The sequence below is a fragment of the Phaenicophaeus curvirostris genome, chromosome 8, assembly GCF_032191515.1.
Source record: "Phaenicophaeus curvirostris isolate KB17595 chromosome 8, BPBGC_Pcur_1.0, whole genome shotgun sequence".
Classification (NCBI taxonomy): Eukaryota; Metazoa; Chordata; class Aves; order Cuculiformes; family Cuculidae; genus Phaenicophaeus; species Phaenicophaeus curvirostris.
Genome location: NC_091399.1, coordinates 32,323,780 through 32,348,181, shown reverse-complemented (window position 1 = coordinate 32,348,181; position 24,402 = coordinate 32,323,780). Strand labels below are relative to the sequence as shown.

The window sequence follows — 24,402 nt, the reverse complement described above, 5'->3', positions numbered from 1 at the left end:
TTAAGGGGAGATGGTCATATGTTAGTTTCTGTGCTGCTGTACTGATGCATATATATTTATTTCTGTTTACAGGTGCAAACAAAACTCCTTGAGCTGAAAGAATTGGAAAATAACCAGTTTAATTGGCACTCTCAGCCACATCATACACTTGTTAATGGAACTGCGGATCATTCTAGTCTTAGCAACAGCAGCAGTGAAACTGCTAACCTTAATGAGAATGCTGAAAGGGAGAGTATAGCAGAAGATGAACAAATAAACAGTGTGTCTTCAGTGAGTAGTGCTTTGCCTGCTTGATCATGATGCAATGCAGCTGTGAAGCTGTAATAAGTTAGGAATGTATCAAGATAGGTTATGTTTTTAAACGCTTGCACAAGTCAAATTTCAGGGTGTTATTCTGAGGGACTATGTTGAAGCAATCTGAAAGCTGATCAGCAGAAAAGGAGGCAATTCTAGCTTGGCTGGAAAATGGCAGTGAAAAAAATTCTGTATTTGTTTCCAAAGCAAAATGTCATAAATTGAGTAGTAAAATTAACATTAAAGGAAAGTAGCTGCCTCCGGTTAGTGCAACAGGAATGGGACAAAGAATAGTACAGAAAATCTAAAGCTGTCTTGATTTAAATGTCTCTCCTTATATACTAGTAGATTTTTGACTTTTTTTTTTAAGCTTTCACAAGATTTATGGAACATTTCAGTATGTTCTATAATAAGCATGAACTTAAGTATCCTTCAGTATATTCTTTTAGCAATTTAATACTTACATGACTACACAACATACACCATTTTATTAATGTATTTATGGTGAATTGCTTTTATCCTTATAGATAAGGAATAGTCCTGAAACAACAGCCTCTGTTGTGGAGGAAGAGAAAGAGACCCTGGCTGCAACTGTTACCAAAAAAGTGAGTTTGTTCAGATTTGAGGGAGGAAAAATTAAATTAAAAATTCCTAATTAAACTTTTTCAGGCTTGCATCATGTTACTTGCATGATGGTCGTTGAATATTTCTTATTGGTTTTGAGTGTAATGTCATTTCATCACATATAGCAGATAGGCTGTTGTTGAGAATTATTTTGGATCTCCATTGAGTTGTGTATAAATCTAACTGTCTGTTTTTCTTCAGCTTTAAGAAACTACTAAATGGTAACGCATATAAGTGTTTTCTGTCCTGTGTCTTAAAAATTTAATACCTTTCTCTACTTTTGCATTGCCCAGGAAGACCCATTTGATCCTGAATCTCCTGCATTGCCTGATCTAGTTTCTGGAGCCAGCTTAGAGTTCTTCCAGTCTGACCCTTTTGTTGGCAGTAAGTAAACTTCTCTCTCTAAGTGCAGATTTGCAGAAACAGGGTCTTGTATGAACACATCTGATGAATCTTCACCTTGGAACTGCTTTTTATAGAATAAATGTGAAGGTGTTTGAGTGACAGGAGTGTGGTGCCAGTAGTGTTAACAAAAATGGAAATGAGGTCTGGGGTGTTTCTCCTTCCTTCATTTGGATTTTCTAATTAGCTGTGTAAACCACCTTTTGCTGACCACTCTTCTTGAGTTCTTCTGTCACCGTCCACCTCCCCTACTTTACAGCACAGATCCACGAATGGATCAACCAAGGGTTCAGTGAGCTGTGGGATGGAGTGCGGGTGGGTGGTTGAGGATGAATGGCTGTGGCCTACTTAGGGTGAGTTTGGTGCTCAGGAAAAGGTAATGTGGAACTGCACCATCTGTTCCTCCTGGGGAAGCGCTATGCTTTATTTTAAGAATTTGACACTTAAAACTGCTGCTGCTCTGATTTTGTTTTTTTCTTCTATGTTGGATGAAGTTATCAGTCTATATAGAGCACTTGGGGAAGGGGAGTTAATTTGGATTAAACGCTGAAGCAGATGTTTTCAGCCACATTAATATGATTTTACATGCTTTCAGAATCAACACGGTCTGATCAATTTAGCTTATATTGCTTTGAAGGGAAAATAAGCTAAATTTGTTTCAGATCCCTTGGCTTCTGAAAGAATGTCAGTGCAGATTTAATACTTCTAATGAATAAATTAAACTAATTAAAACCAGCTTGAATATTTCTGTGTAGGTATTGCTTAATTTTTGTTTATAACGAAGCGATCTTAATTAAAGCGTGTGACAAGGCCTTTCTTTCAGAGGAGAAAGATGTGTCTGTAGCCAACCTTTTGACTTTGTGTGCTCAGTATGTCAAGGACAGATGCCTACATCTAATAGTACATCAGTGTCTCTTAGATGTAGATGAGGGAGTATAACTGAAGCACTTGGCACCATGTATCCTGTATGGAAATGAATGCTTAGGGGCTGCCGTACATAGCACCTGAGAGAATCAATCAAAACTGGGACAAAGCTTCTACCAGTGATTAGCCTGGATTACTGTGGTGGTAAATAATACAGTTGTTTATGGAAAATAGCAAACAGAAATACATAATGTGAGGTGGCTCCTTTTGTGTGTTTCATGCTGGTAAGGAGCTACTTGACTAATACTTGCTTAATCTAATGCTAGCTCTAGTCATTCCACTGAAAATAGTGAAATTATTCCTGAGTGAGAGTTGTTTAAATTCTACCTATAGAAATGAATTTGTCTCCGAAAGTCTTCAACTAAGTGCTTTATGACAAGTATTGTTTTGGTTTTTTTAAAAATCAAACAGGCGATCCTTTCAAAGATGACCCTTTTGGGAAAATTGGTAAGTCACTTTGTAACTTTTAATGTGTTAGTTGTAAATGTAAATGATTCATACTGGAAGAGTATGGGGGAGGGCAGAAAATCTTGCTGCTTTCAGTGCAAGAAAAGGTGGAAATGACTCAAAAAGTCACCATAGGTTAGTTGTATGGCAGTAGCGGCTGGCCACTTGTGTTTAAAGGTTTTCAGAGAAGCTCATTGCCAGTGAACTTCTGTCTTGCTGCTGGGAGTATCCTTAGTTGGAATTTAAGTATGTGAAAGTGGTGAACAGAAGGCCCCAAAACCCTACTACTCGTTTTGTATGCAAAGTAATGCTGAACTCTTTTAAAGGCTTTTAATGTACCAACTTTCTTTAGAACTAAATACTGGAAAACATGGGAAGTGTCCATTTAGACTGGCTGTATAGGCTATGTCATTGTGTTATTTGCTTGGTCCTGAATGGAGTTACTGCTGACAAGGAAGAAAAATGGCCAGCAGGAACACTAGCAAAAAAGCATTGTGCACCAGCTGCCAACTAACAATGTCAGTTGTGTTTGGGGAGGGTAGGAGAGTTCTGAGAAACACGAGGTTTTGTAAAATGCTTCCTTTTTTAGGGGCTTGGTTAAAGAACCTGTAAGCTCAGATGAATCTAAAACTGAACTGGCACCATCTGAAATTTTTTCATGGTGTGCAGAAAGTGTTGGCTTGTCCAAAGTTTTAAATTGCAGAATGCAAATTATTGACAGGTGAATTTAATATTTGAGAGATACTGCTTCATCTTAAATGTGTCACCTTCTTGCAGTATGAAAAAAGGAATATAACCTTTAATTTTTAAGATATCAGCCTAAGTAAAGCTAGCAGAAATGTCCATGAGCTGTTTACTTTTCAGATCCCTTTGGTGGCGATCCCTTCAAAGGCTCAGATCCTTTTGCAGCTGACTGTTTTTTCAAACAGTCCTCCACTGATCCTTTTGCGACTGCTGGCACTGATCCATTTAGCACCACAGGCAACAGTACTAATAACACAGTGAGTTTAATAGCATACCTTTCACTTCTTTCTATATATGATTTGGACAAAACCTATATCTGTACACTTGTATGTGCCTTGAAATGCTGATATTAAGAAATAGTGTATATAAAAGGTTATCTCTTACCCTGTTGCTGTGTCTTGTCCTATCTTTTTGGGTCCTGTTTTCTTAAATTTTGCAGTAGTGGTCACCAAGTATGTTGCACATGTACTTCTCCATCCTTTGGAAGTGTTAATCACTGTTTTGAGGAGGAGTTTCTGTTAACAGGCTTGTTTACTGACACTGATAAAAGCTACATCCAGAATATTGTATCTTAAAACTTTGAAACTAAAATAAATCATGATTGTATTCTTAGAAGTTGACATCTTTTAAGCTGAAAACCAAATTTCCCTCCAAAAGGCTTTTTTGTTTCAGACAGAGCTATCGAAGAAGAATGACCCTTTTGCTCCTGGTGGAACAACTGTTACTGCATCAAATGATTCAGGTAAAAGTAGATTATACATGCTAGACCTTTTGGGGTTTATTTTTATTTGCTTTTGCTTATTTTTTTTCTAATCTTTTAACTGAATTTGCGATGGAGCATTTTAGAGTTTTCCCAAGTTCTCTGAATTTTCCTCTAAAGGATGATGTAAGTTGCAAGCTTGTGAGGGAGTGTTTTTATAAACTAAAACTGTCTCATCTGTAGCACTATTACTGAAGACTGATTTTGCAAATATATTCATCTGCCTTACCTAAAACTGGTAAAATATCCTGATCTAAGTGTTTGGACTATTGGAATGATTTGTACTGCTACCCATTAGGGTTGCTCTTAGAGATTTCGTGTTCTTTCTCAAAAACATACAAGATAGCTTTGCACTGCAAGAAAAGGTATGGGATAGAGTAACTACTACATCAAGAATTATTGCTGTTAAAGTTTGCCTCTTCTGTTTCGCTACGACCTTTTCTTATCCAATGGCTAAAGTGGTTTTAGGGAAGGCGCTAATCTCCTGTTCCCCCAAGATGCGCCAACAAGCGGTGATCCAAAACATGAGTCCACGTGTGATTTCTTATTGTAGACCTGTTCAGTTTAACGTAGGGGGGAAAACCCACCTGCCATTTGTAGAGACGCAGAAGTGAGTACTAGTGAAGACAGTGCACTTCTTGCTTTACAGAATAGCAGGCTCTGCATATTTTGAGGCATGTAGGAATGAAGGGGTACTGTTGAATTAGATTGAAGTGATACGAGGTTTAGACACCTTATTCCACAGGTTGTCCTGCGGTCAGAAAAATGGGCTCTTGTTTTTGTGTGTATACATTTTTTTATGTGTATAAATTTTTATGGGTATATGTACACAAAAAAGACTTGTGTGTGTATACATACATCCAGTAGTATAGTTATTTAATACTTTCACTGGAGTTTAACTTATGTAAATGTAGGAAACCAGAATACCAGTACCTTCTTTGAGTTATTCCCTGTTCAGGAGAATTAATGTTATTCTTAATTAGTAGTTGACACTTAGAGTTTTTGTAAAAGCCTCTTAATAACTTACATTAATTTAAGTGACTACCTCATGAAATATGTCTCTTGATTTTTAAATCTCTCATATTTAACTTCTAATTTATTTTTTTTGTTTGCTTGATACGTGTGTATTTAGCTACAGACCCCTTTGCCTCTTTGTTTGGAAATGAACCCTTTGGAAGCGGCTTTGCTGACTTCAGCACACTGTCAAAGGTAACGTGAAGCTACTGCCACTCATAGAGTATGCATGAAACTGCAGCAACGAGACACAGCTTACTCTCTCTGCCAAGTTTCATTACAGCCTTGACACTACTGAAGATTTATAATGGCTGACTTTCTTGAAAAAGACATCTTTACAGTAAATTGGCCTCCAGTTCCTCTGTGAAGAGTGCAGTGTAGTCTTTGTGGTGTTTAAAATATTTTCTCTATATTTCAAGTTACATTTTAAGTATTTTATTTAAATCACTGAGTTAACAGCAAAAGTATTACTTTTGCCTGTGTAACTGCATTTAACTTTGTATTGATGTGCATGCTAACCCTTCCTGGTTCTTTTTGATTTTCAATCTCCTGGAGTATATGGCTGATATGTTTAAAAACAAACAGAATTATTTTCTTTTTTGTCTTGGTTGAAACTTTCAGTTCTAAATAAATATTACATTGTGGAAAAGAAGATAAAGTATGAGTAGAATTGTGCTGAAAGTGTGTATGTTGCTCTTTTCTTTGTTGAAGGCCAACAATGAAGATCCCTTTAGCTCTTCCACATTGGGTTCTGTCAAGGATGTGATCATAACTAAAAACTTATTTGAGGAACCACCATCTAAAAATGAGGACGTCCCTCCTGCGTTGCCCCCTAAAACAGGAACTCCCACAAGGCCCTGTCCACCCCCACCTGGTAAGAGCTGCTGCTGAGATGTTGTTAACAATTAGTTTCTTCATCATTGGCAGTGGGATAGTTATTACGAGGGGATAGTAGAGTGTCTGCATTTAGAATCAATGAGCAAGATGTGAAACAAGTCTGTTCCTGAGCTCTTGGTGGTTAATTTTCCCATGGTGTTTAGAATCATAGTTTGTTTTTTGAAGAGGGAAAGGATTTAGAAAACAGGAAAAAATAGAGTTGCTATAAGTATGCGCAAGAACCATAGCATGGCTGCAAATTTAAATGGCTGTTAGTGTGATACATTGACAATCTTGCATTAAATTATGCTTTAAGTGAGAATTCAGTGTCATTTATCCATTGCAAAACTTCTGGTTTTAATGCAAAATGAATTAAATAGGGTTAAATGACTGTGCCAGGTTTTCAGATTAACTTTGTTCAGATGGCCTTGCCAGAGCCCTGTAGTAGTAAACCCAGGCAAAATAATAGTAATCAATGCAAGTTTCCTATGGAGTTTTCTCCATTTCTCCATTGAAGGATAGCTGAGTCCTCTGGTCTGCTCCAAGACACAGACCACTCTGCTTCCCAGAAAAGACCATGATTATCAAAGATAAGAACACATTCTTATAGTTGTAACAAGCCTGTGTTACAGCAGCCTTTTCACCCTCTTTTTATTATTTTTTTGAAAATCTATTACCAGTTTTCCTTTTAAAGTTTCTGTCCTTTGTTTTGTTTTCTTTAAAACTACTGCATAATTTTGTCACTATTTCACTGTAAGGGTGAATCTTAAGGTGTTTTGGAGAATTGTAGCATGAAACTTAAACATGTATTCATCTTTTTACTCAAAAGAAGGGGAACACGATAAATGTAGGAGTATTAATGCTAAAGTTTAAACTCTGCTGTTTAATTCCTAGTGTTGATGTGAGATCTGGTTCATGCTTATGCCTTACAAGTGATCACCTTAATTGTAAATACCATTAAAACAGCTGACATGGCAAGTGATGATATTTTGAAAGTTTGAGAGCATTTCCTTATGGTGGTCAATTTTTAAAAGAAAAAAGGATTTCTGACTTCATTGTATGAGAGTGGCTGTGACATGATGCACAGATCTGCTTTTCAGATGCAAACTTCTAACAGCAGAACAGCAGCATCCCTGTCAATAAATGACTAGAAAAAAGTGGCCTGTTTGTTTTGCACATATTAAAAATGATACCATTGTTACCTTGGTAAACGTTCCCAATAACTTTATTTTCCTAATGGAAATTTAAAAAGAAGATACTTAAGTGTATGTATTTTTAATTATTCCCTTGGTCTGATTCAAAACGAGAGAATGCTTTTTCAAATAAATGCCCCAAAATATTTCTCTTAATTCACCATGCTACTGGAAAGTGTGCAGCAGGGCTGTTTGCCTCTGAAATCCATAGCCTTGGTAGATGCTGATAAACACCCTCATTTCCTGATTTTTGGGGCAGATATGGAGATTGTGTATTTCATACTCCTCCTTCTTACATAGAAATAGCTGCTTCTCCCACATTATTCAAGAAATAGATGTGTGTGTTTGCCAGTATCAGAACATCATCAGTGAGTGAGCGCTATCATGGCTAGGCTATCTGCCAAGTGTCTAAATAAATTGTATATTCCCAAGGGGGTATTGTTCTAAGTCATTGCCAAATCACAATCCCTTTTGGTATGTGGAAGAATTTTTAGACTAACTTGCAACAGTGACAGGCAATATAATAAGCACTTTGGTTCAATTCTGTGGTTTAATTTAAAATGAAAACAAAAGCAAGTTTTAAAATATGACTGTTGTAAGTGTTGAACCACTTGCAGAAACTGCTAGTTGAATTCAAGAAACTGCAGTGAAGCCTTTTCTGTAAGCAGTAACATATGGAGAGAATGGTGGGATGAAATTCAGCTCAACTATTCTTGGAAGTATTTGGGTTAATGTCCTCAAAGGGGTTGAAAGCTAGGGTTAAGCTGAAAAAAGGAAAAAAAGTGGGGGCTTGTGCCTGATTATTGCTGTATCTGCAGCTACTTAGGCAAGGATTAAAAAAAAAGTTAAGCCTGTAATTGCTTGTTATCATACTCCTTCATTCTGTTAGTTTAAAAACTACAGAAATTCCAGGTGTTATCGTAGTGAGAGAACATGGCGTTTTGAAGACTCACATAATGTATTTCTGGTCTCTGAATGAAATTGCATTAACTTGGTCCAAATAAATAATAAAAGCTTTGCTGGAATTATCATAGACAGTTGGTGAGCAGAAATAAAGTTATTGTGCTCATAGAATAGGGGCACAAAACTGTTAGAAATTCTCTTCCCAAAACAGTTAATTAGTACTTAACTTTGTCCTTGAATCATTAACATATATGTGTTCCTTTTTGTCCTATTACCTTTTAAGAAACTATGGACCATACCCTCAATTTTTAAATCTGCAACCCTTCTTCTGAAATCATTGCAACTCCCCTAGTTTACTAGAAGTGGTTGCATTCCAAGTAGCTTTGGAATTTGTTTTTTGGCATGTTATTACCTGCTATCTTAAATTCATTTTAAATTCATTTTAATCTAAGGGAAAAGACCTATCAATCAAATAGACTCTTCAGATTCCTTTAAACCGAGCGATCCATTTCAGCCTTTCCCCGCCCCAGACATTCCCAAAGAACAAGAAGCAGATCTATTCTGTGATCCATTTGCTCCCACCACCATCAGTAAAGAGGCTGACCCCAACAATTTTGCAAACTTCAGTACTGTGAGTAAACACTTTTTACATTTGTTTCAGTATAATGACAGCTTTGAATTGTTCACACTGAAGTCTTCAGTCTAATCTAAAATATTAAAACATATCCCATCTGCAAAAGGGACATCACTTCCAGTTCAAACAGAATTCACGTTTAGTTTACAGCTAAGGCTGTCCTAAAACAATAATGAAAAATGTAGCTAATGTTTAAATTGCATTGCTTTTGTGAGTTTTTCCATTAAGGCCTCCTAGCTTTTAGAAAATATGACTTTTAAAATATTTGTGTTCTAGGGATTATCATTTAATGCTGCAGATTTAAATTATCTGTCTACAACAAGAACACTGTTAACTATTCAATTAAACATAAAACGAAAGGTGTGATTTTAATTTAGCTGTCAATGAACCATTTGGTCATAATTTCATTGTACTGAAATATTGATAAACAGCCTCATAATGATGTATGTTAATGAAACATAATTCGGTGTGTTTTGAATGGCTAGTAAATCACCAATTTATGTACAATGAAGTAAAAAGTAGTAAGTGTCTCTTTATAACCAGAATCCATTTCATAGAAGTCGTGGTGTCCAAGCAGTAGAAGCAAATCTAAAGGTTTGTGCATGCCTATATATATATTTCTTTTTTCTTTTGAGTTTTTGCAAAGAGGAGTTTTGAAAGGCGTCATCTCACTTTCAAGCTCATTACTTGTTAAATGCAGTATGCATTTACAGTACCTTGTTCATTCTGCTTTCTTATTTTCAGGCCTAATAAACTATGTGCTGGATTGAAGTAAACTGAGGATTGACAGGCTCTGAAACTTGACTTGCACTGGTTGATGTGTTTTGTAGCATGATAATTTCTAAAATGCTGTTACTGATCACTGTTAGAGGGACTGAGAAGCTGTTTGGAGGACAGAATGTGGAAAGTAGTAGAGAAAGCAAAATTGTTCATCTTCATGATGAAGGAAAAAGTTTTCTTTTTCCAGCTGCAATTATTTTTTAAAACACTAAGTGAACTGTGGAAAAGACTTAAGCTTTTCCGCATTTGTTTCCCAAAGTGGCAGCTCAAAGCAGAAAGTGGCTGGTATGAGATACCCGTTCCAGACTTAACACTGGGATGTTCATGAAGACATGGGCTTTGCCTTCCTCTTAGCTTTTCTGCATGCTGACTAGATACAGACTTTAGCATTATCTTTTGTATTTTATTTGAGATAATACTGTCTCTAATTTGTAGTCATTGTACCACATAAATTTAGTTTACATTCTGTTCGCATCAATTTACATAGAAAGAATCCATTTAGGTTTTTTTTTTTTCTCTTGTATCACAGTGACCTTTATATTACTCTGAGGCTTCTAACTGTGTGGTTACCTTATTACTTTGCTCCTTCTTGGCGGAAGTATTTTAGCCAGTATTTTACTTTTCTTGGCAGGGGGGTAAATCAGGATGTCCCACAGTGCAGGTTGGGGCATATTTTGCAAAATGTTCTCCCGATTTATTTTTTTTTATATATAGACTTGTTTTTATCCAGAATCGTTTGAATTTAGATTATAGCACTTTCTGCTCAGTAACTTCTCGAAACTTAATACTGTATTTTGAAACATGGCATATTTCGTAAAAATACTTCAATTGGATGTCAATTGGATGGCTTCAGTACAGTTCTTAATAGTTAAGTCTTAAACTAAGCTAATTTAATACTGTATTAAATAGTTAATCTTAATAGCGTATTAATTTAAAGCAAGTAATATTTGAGGACTAGAATGCATACAATATTTTGAAAAACTGCAGTTGCCCCTTAAGCCAAGGACTTGGACAGGATTGGTTATCATTGTATTATTAATCTGATTTATTTTGTCTTTTAAAAATGCAGTATTCTACTGAGGAAGACATGATTGAATGGGCTAAGAGGGAAAGTGAGAGAGAAGAGAAAGAAAGATTGGCGAGACTAAAACAGCAAGAGCAAGAAGACTTGGAACTGGCTATTGCACTCAGTAAATCTGAAATATCAGAAGCATGAAGTTTAGAATAAGATCTTGTCTTATGTCAACTGTTTTGTCCCTTTCCCTGAATACCTAACCTATTTAAATGTTAATCAGAAGATACATATATACAAGAAACTATGGAAGGTATTAAATTTCTGAAAGTGGTGTGAATGTTTCTGCTGAATTCAATCCTTTTGGTTATTGTATGAATAACTGTTAAGTTTAGCATTAAATTTCTCTGAAGTTTTCGGAAGATCAAAGTACTTTTCCCAGCTGTAAGTAAATCAGTTTAAAATGCAGATAGCAAGATAGCAGTTTGACTGTAATCTGTCAACAATTGGTAATTGAGCATAAAGTGAACACAGCAATTATTCTGCCATGGTTGACTGTTTCCCATCAGGCAGTTAGTCATTCGAAACCTTTTGTCCTTCTAAAGAGGTTTTAGTAATGCCAGAGTTGTGGAGTGCTTTATTTTATATGTATGCAGTAGATTTTCCTCTTCATTGAAGATTCTACGTTTGGGTTTGAAATAACAATCTTCATGGAGTCTAAGTCAGAAAGAGTGTGTCTTTCTGAAACCTTTAATGCTTTTCTTGCATGGTCACAGGTTTTAAGACAGACCTGTTGTTACTTTGTTTTATGCATTTGCTGTTGGCCAAGATGACTCAAATTATGATACCCCGCTGCTATTTGAGCCTCTTTTGCCTGAGAAATATGCAGCTGATCTGGCAAGTTTGTAAGTTAAATTTGAAATAGAATTGAAAATAGAAAGAAAAAAAGAGGTAGTCTGATTTTTTTCTTTTTTTAACCACAGTTGTTTTCTGTATATGTAATTTATTGAATGCCAACTGATAGTTGCACCTTAAACTGAATGATTTCTTTGTGGTCACTGAGTCAGAGTAGGATTGATAGAATGTTAATGAAAATAACTTAATGAAAATAACTTATTTTTCATTTTGAAAGAACTCTATTCTGGAGAATCAGTTTCATTAAAATAATTCCAAAAAGAATAATGTTTTGCCCTATTTAAGAAAAATGGATGGCAGCAGCATAAATTTCAAGAGATTTTTTTTTTATGTTCTCTTGCACTTTTAACCTGTGGTATTTCTGTTGAGGAAACTGAAGTGTTTCAACACACAGCACTTGGGAAAGGGAAGAACTCGGCCGTGTTTCAGTGTATTTAAGCTCTTCCCATTACCTCTCACTGCTGCTGTTGTACAAGTTTGAGGGTAGTTTTCAATTTTTCAGGAAAAATGGGTAACTTGACTGGGATGGTTTTTCTTTTGCACTGGGAAATGAGCATTTAAACACCTGCTCAAGAAAAAATAACTTAAAATTTTGCAAGTATTAAATAGTGATCTTATCTATACATCTTTGTAATGAGTGTACACTAATCTTGCAAATCACACGCTTAACTGGATTACATAGTTTCTTATCTTTTGTTAAAAATGTATACTCAGTGGACCAACACAATATTATATGTATATATTATATATATATTCCTGCTTTCCTTTACGGAATTTAAAGTTTTGAGTCATTTGATGTTACATTTCATGTTACTGACTCTGACTATAGTACTTTTACTCAGACTACCAACAAACCACTGCTGTGAGCTAAATGGCATTACTTTTATGAAGTTTTAACTGTTTGTTTTTTTTAAAAAAACACGCCTTGTTCAGGTGGGATTAGCCTCTATTTATAGACTTCCCTTTTGTTTAAAAATTCTAACAATAGCCTGTAATTATAAGAAATAAAATTTAAGTACATAAGTGTAAACTGTTTGCGTATTTTTAAAAGGGTGCTGTGAGCTGTAATGCAAACATCCAGGGTGTGCCGATTCTAGTCTGATGGAAGTGGGTTAATTTTCAGAGAAGAAAGTTGCCTGAATCTTGAGGTTAGCTGAAGTGCACGCTAATCTTGGCTGTCACTTCCTTCATTAGGAGCTGTGGCAGCTTCAAAGAAAAGTCAGGCTACTCCTCTCCAGGGATTTTTCCCTGCACAAGGATTGCAGAGCTTTAATGTTTAGATACTTAAGATTTATCTGTGAAGATACATGAGCATCCTCTGCTGGCTGCTGTCAAGATACAGGGCTTAAGAGATCTTTAGTTTGACCCAGCATGTGTGATTCTTCCAAATATGTCTGTCAGCATATGTCCTTCATGTCAGGGTGTGGAGTGTTTGATCAGAGGTTTAGGAATTCCAGCAGCCATTCCTTTTGTTACAGTAAAGCTGGGTTTTAATATACACATCTAAGTGGACCCAAATCTCTGCTTATCTTCTGTTAATGAGATAATAGCTGGATTAAGCAATGTAATATCTTCATTAATTTTATCAGGCTCACACATTCTCGAGGCTATTTGAAGCCTTCTGCAGGCTGCCCATTTCTTTCTAAGTCCCCTGCCAAGTTTTCTCAGCCTTCTCTCCTCTCCAAATTGCGTGCAGTCCATTTAACTTTTTATCATGTAACAGAAGATTGTTTCTAAGTATCTCGAATAATTTGATATCCTCTTTTCATTTTCCCTAAATTTCCCATACTATGAAGTTCTGTCATGTATAAGTTCCTGTTGTGTTCACAAATACTGTTGCGGTGAAAAGATTGAAGATATCTCATGTCCAGCAGATTAATTGGCCTCCTGACAGTTAAATTTCCAACACAAGTTATCTGAACCAACTTAACTAGAAACTGGATTGGAAGAACGCACTAGGGATTCATGTTAAATCTCTTATATCACTGGGAAGTATGTATGAGGAATAAAATGTGCTCGGTGCAGGGACTGACATGCCAGATCGACTTTTAACTGGAGTTCTCTGGAAAGCTGTTGGCTTCAGCACAGTGAGCTTGAAGCCAGGAGACTTGATGTGACAGAATATTAACTCTCCTGTTTGATACTTAAAAGCTGTTGTGTTGGACCTCAGTATTGGAGTTAGTTTCTTTGGTTCACACGGACTTTCCTGCCGCCTGACACGCCTGCTGTATGCTGCCACTTCACAGAAACAGCAACCAGCTGTCAGAATCGTGTTGCCTACTGTTGTTTCCCCACTAAATTCTCAACAGTTTCATTTATCTACTTAAATTTAAATTGACTGTCTCAGAATTTGAATATTTAACCGAATTATAACTTTAGTATTAGAACATTTTAGTCATGCTTTACCCTGAGCTTTCAAGGTGATTTGTGTGCATGTTATGTTTTTGTGATGCCGATAGAATGGTATTTTTAGATGATAATATTTTTAGATAATATAGAGTATAAGGTTTAATTAATAAAAGGGTAAAATTGGAGATTCATAGAATGGTTTGGGTTGGAAGGGACCATGAAGGTCACGTAATCCAACCCCTGCTCAAAACATTGGCAACTGCAGTCACATTGTCTTTTTATGGAATTCTGTATTCTGGCACTGAATGGTCTCGAATTTAGTTTCATTGTTCATGGAACATGTTAGAGTGAACATGAAAGTTGGCTTTCAGATGCATCTGTCTTTTACTGTAAGAGGGAAGAGGATTTGTTTGCCTTGTGCAAGTATAAAACACAAGACAATGTCAGATTAAAAGTAGAAAGTCAATAGTTTGTAGTGGAAGCAGGCAGTAATTTTCCCAAATAGAAGCTCTTTCCTGATGCATGTTTGAGATTCACTCTTTTGGCAGGTACAGTGGAGCTTTAAGTTACCTATGTAAGTGGTACTGAGCTCTGCAAAGTAACTTGTGTTGTCTTCCTTCTTGGCAGCAAGGTGTAGATATTAGAATTTAAAGGCAGGGGAGAAAGGGGAAGGAGACAAAGTCTCTGAAGCAGTGGCTAAGGGTACAACCACCAGCTGGGGAGAGACAGACTTGCCAGGCTCATAGCACTGAAGTCTTGGTGCAACAACCAGTCTGCATTTCCTTCCACCCTAGCAATATCTCTGCTACACGTAGTACCAGTCAAACTCTCGTGCTACCAAAACAGCTCAAAAGTTTGTGTTTCCAAGGAGCTCTGGGACTAAAATGAAGGAAGATGCTGTCTGCACTTAGTGCAGAACTGCAATTCCATACCTGTGCAGGCAGGGAAGACAGCAGAATGTTAAGGAATTTCTTAGGTGGAGAAAAGCTGGGGGGAAGGGAGAAGGAAGTAACAATATTTTCCTCCTGTGCTTGTAGACTGATAGGGAAGTCTGCGAATCCCATGTTCCTGATTTTTGTGGGAAGCTTCACAGTACATTTTGGCTTGTGTCCTGTCCAAGAAAAGGTCAGAAGGAAAATTTAATTTGTCAGGGGATGAGCCATTAAGTTTGAGTCCGTAATATCCTGAAAAAGAAGTAACTTTCATCCACAGTCTGCTTAAAGAAACATCAACAACAAAAAATACATAAATAATACCAGCTGCATTACCATTCCTTGCATAGAATGTATAAGAATTGCCGTTGTGCTAAAATTGAGAGATGTAGAGCTGCTAGGACCTTATGTTTTTTGTTTTCTGTTTAAAGTCTTAGTTTTCAAAGCAGGGGATCTGGTAGCTAGCTGATAGAAGGGGAAGAAGCTGCATTGTTTGCATGCATATTCAAGACATCAGAATGTTGTTTCTAGTTATCTCTTGTTGATTTATTAGATGATTTTGGACAAAACACTTCTTAATGCTCACCTGTTTCCTGATTCTAAATGACAATGGGTCTGATATCTTAACTGATGTAGTTTAGAAAGGTGATCTTGTGGATAGTATAAGGATCTTTATCCCATTTTACTTTTGTGTATTCTATAGGTAGGAGAGGTTTTATAAGGCGTTTTCTTTTCTCTGTCAGCATGAGCAGCCAGTTGCTCTCCAGGGCTGTACAAATAACTGAAAGAAGATTAAGAATTTGACAGAAATGCTGCTTTGAACAAGATATGTGCTTGAGGATTTAGTTTGCTGATAATGCAGGGTGAAATTCTTACCTTTGACATCAGAGTTATGTCCTAGCCGGCACTGACCAGGAAGAGATCCTTGTAACACTGCAAGCTGTTGGCTTTCTTGGCTTTGCACCTTACGGTGCCCAGGTCAGTAAATGAAGTCATCCTGATCCACTTACTCAGACTGATTTCCTGTGTGGACAGATTCAATATTTATTCTGTTGAGACTTATGTAGCATTGAATTTCTTATATTCAAAGCTGAAAGGTGTTTGGGGTTGTGTTCTGCACAATGCAGACTCTCTGAAGATGTTACACAAACAGGTGTGATCATGGGGACAGAAAAAAATTATTTTGAGAAGCCTCAATGGATTTTTAGGTAAAAGCTTTCTTGTATTATTTTTTTTGTAGACCAGGGTCTTTGAGTTATAAATAGTTCTGAGGAGTCTGGAGTTTGAATCTCATTTTGGGCTCACATCCAGTAAGAGCTTCTACTGAATAAATAACTTTGATGAGGTTCAAACCAGCAACCCAGAATCCTGAAAACTGTACGTAAAAGTTCTAGTTGAATGTTAGCCATAGATTTATATTTTCTAACCTTCCTTAATATATTATCAGTTTATCTTAAAATACTTATCTTCCTGTCACATATTAAAAGCACAACTATTCTGTTCATGAACTTAAAATAACATGCTTAGGAGAATAACTAATTCGACCTGCATTTAAGCTAATGATGCAAATTTGTCCTTCAGTTTTAGCTTTTTCAACTTTGTCCCTATAACTGAGAATTCCTAAAAGCTGTAAAAAGCAATTTAGAATAAAGATGTTCTTTAGGCTAAATGGGCTGTATCTGAAGTGCTCATCCAAACGGGTCTGTCTTCATTATGAAAGCTGTAAGCTGGAATATGTATGAGCTTGGCAATTTGAAGAACTAAATGTGTGTAACAAATACTTTATGCCAAAAAATGTGGGTTTGCATCTGTACAAAAATAGCTCTGTGAAGGTCCTTGTCACTGCTCCTTGTGAAATCCCTTGCTGATCTGAAATGTTCAGTTTCTCTAAAACAACTATGAATTTCTCTGCCTGTTGTGAGACTGAAAAGCACGCTCAAAGGGATCAAATATGCTCCCTCCAGTTGTCTCAGCGTCTCTCCCGAGGCAGCTGCACCCCTGCACTGGGGCATGAGCCAGGCTTGCTGCCCACCATCTCCTCCCTGCACATTGTCTGTGCTCAGCTAATAAATTCTGCCTTTTTAAACCTGCACACCCACTGTTCTTATTAACGTGCCCATTGTTTCATTATGTCAACCCAGTCCTTCTGTTTGTCTTGCCACTCCCTCGGCCCTGTATACCTTTGCATTCTTTCCCCATTCATTTCCTTCCACAAACTCCTTTGTCAATCTCTCCTGAACTGTTATCCCTGTAACCCTGAAGCTGTGTGATTGATGCGATTATAATCCCTCTTTATCAGGGAATGCAGTGATAGGACAACAGGGAATCATTTCAAGGTGAAAGAGGAGATTTAGACTAGATATTAGGAAGAAATTTGTTACGGTGGGGGGTGGTGAGGCACTCGCACAGGTCACGCAGAGAAGTTGTAGATGCCCCATCCCTGGAGGTGTTCCAAGGCCAGGTTGGATGGGGCTTTGAGCAATCTGATCTAGAGAAAGGTGCCCCTGCCCATGGGAGGGAGATTGGAACGGGATGGACTTCAAGGTCCTTTCCAACCCAAAACACTCTGTGATTCTATGGTACATGCAATGACCAAATTAAAATGATGTTTTAATCATTGATTAAACAATCAACAATCGAACAATTGCATATCTATTAGAAATCTCATTTGCTTTAGCTTTTTTTTTTTTTTCTTTTCTCTCACTCTGTACTTTAAATAATTTGTTCCTGAATGGATAACTTGGATTTGTGAGCAGGGCTGGGAGTTCCTCCTCCTGTGCCATTACCTGACCTTTGTGGTTTGGGGCAGAGCACTCCACCCCAGCAAACACTTTCCTGGGAGCAGGCTCTTACAACGTGTAGGCTACCCTCTGCTCGATAGAAATGATATTTTCCTTGAGTTTCTTTCTCTGCAGGAATTAATGACCAATTCTCTCGCACGGTGATAACAAATCTTTCCCTCTCAGCTGCTTCCCTTCCCTCAGCTGCCTGAAGCACTGCAGCTGTGCAGATCCGCAGCCCGAGGGAGGCAGCCAGGGCTGCCTGCATCCCGCATCCTTCCTTCCCACCCCAAGGGAGGCAGCAGGGACTGCCCCGCATCCCATAATCCCAGCCTGAGGGAGGCAACTGCAGCGGCCCCATAGCCCACGTTCCCAGACCGAGAGAGGCAGCCAGGGCTGCCCTGCATCCCGCATCCTTCATTCCCACCCCGTGTCCCGCGATACCATGCAGAGGGATGCAGCTGGGGCCACCATACATCCCACATCCTTTGTTTGCATCCCACGTCCCCGTCCCACATCCTTTGTTCCCACCATGAGGGAGGCAGAGGTGCCCTACATTCCGCATCCTTTGTTCCCATCCCGTATGCCACGTTCCCATCCCAAGGGGGGAAGCCAGGGCCGCCCTACATCCTGCATCCTTCGTTCCCATCCCGAGGGAGGCAGCTAGAGTTGCCCTCCATCCCGCATCCTTTGTTCCCATCCTGAGGGAGGCAGCCGGAGGTGTCCTCCATCCCGCATCCTTTGTTCCCATCCCGTACCCCGCATTCCCATTCCTTACCCTGCGTTCCCATCCCGAGGGAGGCAGCTGGGGCTGCCTGCATCCCACATCCCACGCTCCCATCCCGACGGAGACAGCTGGAGCTGCCCTCCATCCCGCATTCTTTGTTCCCATCCTGAGGGAGGCAGCCGGAGGTGCCCTACATCCCGCATCCTTTGCTCCCATCCCGTATCCCGCGATCCCACCCCGAAGGAGGCATCTGGGGCTGCCTGCATCCCGCATCCTTCGCTCCCATCCCGCGGGAGGCAGCCGGGACCGCCCTCCATCCCGCATCCCGCGATCCCATCCCGCACCCTTTGCTCCCGCCCCGCGGGAGGCTCCCGGCCGCCCTCCAGCCCTCGCCCCTGGCTCCCGGGAGGCTCCGGTCCCGCCGGGGGCGGCGCTGCCGCAGCCGCTCACCTGGGGGCGGCCCCGCCCGGCGCCGCCCGAACATGCGCGGAGGCTCCGCCGGGCGCGCAGCCCTCGCTCCGGCGCGGACGCCTGCGGGGCCGCCTCCATGGACGCCCGGGCGGGCGGCGGGTACGGGCCGGGCCGGGCGGGGCGCGGGGGTCGCGGCGGCTCCGAGCGGGCGGCTCCGTCCGCCTGTGGCCCCCGGAGGGGCGGGAGGGGCTCTTGGCGCTTCGGGGATTTGCTTCTCCTCTGGAGGAAGGCGTTCGCCTCCCCTCATCGCCCCCTCTCCTCACCGCTCTCCCCTCATCGCCCCCTCCCCTCACCGCTCTCCCCTCATCGCCCCCTCCCCTCACCGCCTCCCGGTGCCGCTTCCCTTCGGCGGCCACGCGCCAATTAACTTGAAGCTTCGCAGCCGGGACTGAGGGAAACCGCGTCCCGCTCCTCGAGCCGCGAGTTCACGCGGCTTTCGGGAGCGAAACGCGGGCGATGAGGACTCGGTGACTCGATGCCTTCTCGCTCGGCAGGTGGAGAACTCTCCTCTCCCGCCCTCTGGGCTCCCCTCGCCGCCTCTGAGGGAGCCGCTTCTTCAGCAGCTGAGTCGCTGTGCAAATAACCTTCTGGCGACCGGGGGTGCGTTTGAGATGTGGCTGCCCTAAGGGCTTGTGCCCAGGTGGCCAAGAAGGCCAATGGCGTCTTGGCTTGGATCAGAAACGGCGTGACCAGCAGGTCCAGGGAGGTTATTCTCCCTCTGTACTCGGCACTGGTGAGACCACTCCTCGAATCCTGTGTTCAGTTCTGGGCCCCTCACCACAAGAAGGATGTTGAGGCTCTGGAGCGAGTACAGAGAAGAGCAACCAAGCTGGTGAAAGGGCTGGAGAACAGGCCTTATGAGGAACGGCTGAGAGAGCTGGGGGTGTTTAGCCTGGAGAAGAGGAGGCTGAGGGGAGACCTCATTGCTCTCTACAACTACCTGAAAGGAGGTTGTGGAGAGGAGGGTGCTGGCCTCTTCTCCCAAGTGACAGGGGACAGGACAAGAGGGAATGGCCTCAAGCTCCGCCAGGGGAGATTTAGGCAGAGGACATTAGGAAAAAATTCTTCACAGAAAGGGTCATTGGGCACTGGCAGAGGCTGCCCAGGGAGGAGGTTGAGTCACCTTCCCTGGAGGTGTTTAAAGGACGGGTAGACGAGGCACTGAGGGACATGGTTTAGTGGTTGGGAGGAATGGTTGGACTCAATGATCCTGCGAGTCTTTTCCAACCTTGTAATTCTGTGATTCATGAAGTGGTGGTTTGCTCTGTCTTTGCCTGGGTGCATTCCTTGTATCTTAAAGCTGAAAACAGCAAACAACCCGAGATTGTTGTTCGCCTGCAGAAACCACGGTGGAAAACATCCCCTGGGTTTTAGATAGTATAAGCTACACGATGGTGCTCACTTTTGATGGCATCTGTGTGAACATCGCGGTTGTTAGAGAGTGGAGGTGAGGTGTCTAGTGGCACTTAAATCAGCAAAGTCTCACAGGATTAAAAACCACAGTCTGTTAGCCCTGTTAATAATCTCAAATGATGCATCCCATGCTCTCTCTTGATAACTCTTTAATGGGCCAACATTTTTTTTTTATTATTATTAACTTCCGTTGTACTCTCCACGGTGGGAAGGGGCCATATGTTTGCAATAATGATTTTTAAATGACATCACAACTTCCAGGTCTTGTGTTTGCATTGACAAAGGCTGCGAGATTGTGATTATGACCGCGTTGCGCTTCAGAAAGTTTTGAATGCACAGAGTAGTGTTTGCAAAATCAGAACCAGGAAGAAGTTAGCTGAATTTTCCTAGGCTGGGCAGGTTGTCCCACAAGTCAGACTGTGTTACTGGAGCTACTGAAGAGCTTGGTGCTGGGTTGTCAACGCCTTTCTGCAGCTCCATCTACTGGAACCATCTGTCTTCTTTTCCAGTCTGACATTGTACTGAGATGTAAAGTGCTTTAGATATTTCAGTTACTGTAGTACAAAATGTTGAAAGCGCATATATATATATATATCAAGATTGTCACTAATTTTTGGGAGAAAAACATTACTTTTTCCTTATTTTAGTTCATACTTTACTCAAAGTGCTCCTTTAAACCCACAATGAAGCTCCTAGGCAATGTTTTTTTTCAGGGCTGAGCTTGTGGTTTCTTAGGTTTCAGATGTGTTTCGGGAATAGTTTTTCAGCAGCAGCGCATAGGTGGAAGAGTTGATTGCCTAGTGAGCAGCTGACTGGCGGGAACTAAAAACTAAATGCTAGATGTTTTTTTTGTGGAGGAGTTGTGGAAAATGCCCTCCTATTTTGCAGATTTTCAGCTTTTGTCTTCACTTTGATAATAAAACTTTGAGTCATCCTTTTGGAGAAAACTATCAGAAGGGTGTCGGTATGTTAGGATGGTTATTCAGATATACTTAACTTCATGGCTTGAGTCTTGAATGCAAATCAAATAGAAGGCAATATTGAATTTACATGTGATTTTATCTTTCTTCCTCGTTGGCTCTAACTAAAGTTATTATCCTGAGCTGATGAAATCTTCTCACTGTATCTGCATCAGAGTTTTTAATTTTCACCAGTGTTTCCTGTCAGAAAGAGGGGAAAAAATGCCAGAATGATCACAAATTGCTCTAATTCTGACTTCAAAATCAGCCTTGGGTTTTTTGGTTTTGTTTGTTTTTTTGGTTTTATCCACAGGTAGCTTGTTTAGTTGTTTTTTGTGCTCTGAAATGGAGAGAATAACTATCTGCTGCTTGAAGCCATTGTGCCTAAGAATAACTCTTCTAAATGGCTTTAGAAATACCGAGTGCCAAGAAAACTTGCTACTAGTACTTTTTTTCTGTTCTTGCGTATTGTTTCAATAGGCAGGTTCAAGAGTTATAAAGGTGTGTTGAAGTGCTAGGCTTGAATTTTTGTGTAATTGGAGAGAAAGTGGCATTGTTATTGGTCAAGGTGCCGTGAAGCAAGCTTTGCAGATGACCCCTGAAATATAGTCAGTTTGTTGGAAGCTCTCAGGGAAACATTATCTGAAAATTCTTGTAAAATAATGATTAAAGGCAAATCAGTGATCCTCTATTTGTTAAAGTCTTTTGTGCCATTCCTATAGGTATTTTTTATGAGAGCCTAAAGTACTGTTCAGCAATGGAATTGAAACAAAAGCATGATTATTTTTTCTTAAGTTGCAATAAAACATATTGCAGAGTAATTTATTTTGAAAATATTTTGCATAGGTGTAATAAAAAAAAACCCAAACAAAAAACTTAAACAAGAAACATTTCAGCTCAGATTAAGTACTGTGGGAAAATGCCTTTTCAGGCAAAATGTGTCTTTCATGGCTTCCATATTCATCAGCACACTGAAGTCTGAAAGAAGGGAAATGTAAATCTGCATAAGAAAGTACAACCCAGACTTTACAGAACACCGAATGTGTGTAGGTAACTACTTTAATAATCTACCAGCCAGTCTTTACTGTTGCTAGGTAATGGAGAATCCAACCAAAGGGAAAATTGCTTAATATCCCTCCTTAAATTCCCACTGAATCTTATTTCAGAAATAATACAGACCTCTGTCTTGATCTTGCAGTTCTTACAAAAACAAATTCCTCGGAGTCTTTTTGGTTTCTTACCATGAGCATGGCAGATGTGAGCTTGCATATTGCTTAATCCTTTTCTTGTTAGTTTGCTGGGTACCTAAATGTGCTCAACACCACTGCCCACTACTGAGCAAACAACAAGACCTGTAGCAGTCAACACCACTGCCCACTGGCAGTGGTGTTGACTGCTACAGGTCTTGTTGTTTGCTCAGTAGTTTTAATATGAAAAAAATTAGACCTTTATATATCAAGAGGAACTATAGAACTGTGTCAGAAGTGTAGAGTGACCAGAGGCAGTAAAACTGTGAGAAGTTAAAAGACTTTGGGGAAAGAGCAAATGGATGTTGTAAAGTTGTCTAAAGACCTTAAGCCTCTGAAACAAAAAGGTATGATATGAACCATATCTCTCCTTCTAAGTCACAAAAGATTGGAGAGCCTTTGAATTGAGAAAGACGAGCAGTTAACGCTTGCCAAGCATCAATACAGGCTGATTTGTGATGAACAGTTATTCTTAATTGCAGCGATCCTATAACTTTCTTTAATGCTTGATATATTTGTTTTCTTTTAATTTTGACCCTGTGTGAGCTAATTTTTTCTGTGTACGCTCCAGTAAGTTCTAGCAGTTCCAGGATACTTGAGTATCAAGTCATTTGCCAGACTGTCAGACTGTATTGTGTGTGTGTGTATAAATTTTTTTTTTTTCATTATCTCTGATGCAGGTAATTCTACTTGCTGGGAATAATCACCCATATGGTGCGTGTAGCCCTCTGTGAGTAGTCATGGCAGTATGACACGGAAAGGGAACTGCAAAACCAGCACCGACACTTTTTATTTGTCTGAACAAACCTGTCATAAGGAGTTTATTGCAGTGTTTGCTCATTCAAATACAGGATGAGAACTGTGAACATAGTGCAACCTAGATCCTGCTTGGTGCCAGTTAAACAGCGGTGGAACCAGAGGCAGAACATGAGTCTACTGATGCCCTGGACTTTGTTCCACTCACTTGACTGTTTTGCCACATCCCTTCATTTTGTGAGCTTTCTCTGAAACAGACTCACTGAAAGCTTGAGTATCGTTTTAACAAAAGACCTTTTGACATTGCTGAGGCATCAACAACTTAGTGGGTTCAGAGCTGAGTTAACCTCAAAAATAAATCATGCCATATTCCATGTACAACCTGGAATACTGACAAAGATCTTGTGAATTCCACACTTGCATCACTGTCGTGTTTCTATACAGGATATATGGAGAACTCGAATATTGAAACCTTTCCAGTTGCTTTGTTGTTAGAAGTAATGATGTTTCGGCAGCACTAAGGAGTCAGTCACAGGCCAGAAACATGTTTGAGAACACGAAAAGATAAATGCTGAGGTATTACTAGCTTGGCAAATAGAATGGGAAAGGATACAGTAGAATTAATGTTCTTGCATTAACTTATTTGCTTTTGAATTATGAAGAAGTTTCTGTATTGTCTGAAAACTGAATAGTAATAAATTATTGTGAGAACTGCTTACTGGTTCTCCTTTTCATGGTAATGGGGAGCGTTCATCTGAGATTACTTCTGATCTCGTGTGCTCTTGGAAATATTTGCAAAAGTGGAAAAGAATTCTTCTCAAGTAATGTGCTTTTTTTTTTTTTTGAATGTAGAGATTTTTTCAGTCTGAGACTGTAATTCAGTGTTGCTCAAAGCAGTCATCTATTTAGAGAAGTGGTGGTCATTGACTTAGAAATGACCTGGCAAACTTGAAAATGCGAAGGAGGTTGCTCCAGGTGTACACTGGTGTCTCGTAAGGTCTCTGTGATTATCCAGCATTATATGAGGAGAGAAACTGGTGTCATGGCAAGAATTTCTGTGTTCACTGTTGGTATTTTTGAAAACACGTGGTGAGAAGGACACCCTGGTATCAGTGACGGTACCTGCCACACATGTTGGTCAGGTTGTGTTTGTGTGTTGGAAGTGGTTTTAGATGTTTTTTTGGTCAAGAACTGAAATGCAGAGCTTGGAAACGTGCTTTGAGATGCTCCTCACATCTGTGAATGG

General features: G+C 39.8%; 2 protein-coding genes across 5 annotated transcripts in view; one reads left to right on the top strand and one right to left on the bottom strand.

Moving 5' to 3' along the window:
* Positions 1 to 12,552, top strand: part of EPS15 (epidermal growth factor receptor pathway substrate 15) — a 49,586-nt gene extending 37,034 nt beyond the window's left edge. For 2 of the 4 annotated variants that reach the window (XM_069863109.1, XM_069863111.1), the window contains exons 16-25: positions 73 to 270; positions 822 to 899; positions 1,212 to 1,302; positions 2,656 to 2,691; positions 3,556 to 3,692; positions 4,108 to 4,177; positions 5,328 to 5,404; positions 5,921 to 6,083; positions 8,634 to 8,812; positions 9,373 to 10,034. In XM_069863109.1, the coding sequence (XP_069719210.1) occupies positions 73 to 270; positions 822 to 899; positions 1,212 to 1,302; positions 2,656 to 2,691; positions 3,556 to 3,692; positions 4,108 to 4,177; positions 5,328 to 5,404; positions 5,921 to 6,083; positions 8,634 to 8,812; positions 9,373 to 9,585 (1,242 nt within the window). In that variant the 3' untranslated portion in view covers positions 9,586 to 10,034. Of the gene's footprint in view, positions 1 to 72; positions 271 to 821; positions 900 to 1,211; positions 1,303 to 2,655; positions 2,692 to 3,555; positions 3,693 to 4,107; positions 4,178 to 5,327; positions 5,405 to 5,920; positions 6,084 to 8,633; positions 8,813 to 9,372; positions 10,035 to 10,664 lie in introns of those variants that run through there. The other 2 variants (XM_069863112.1, XM_069863113.1) reach the window with 2 other exon arrangements.
* Positions 1 to 24,402, bottom strand: part of OSBPL9 (oxysterol binding protein like 9) — a 185,899-nt gene that overhangs the window by 123,716 nt on the left and 37,781 nt on the right. The gene's annotated exons all lie outside the window — the stretch shown is intronic.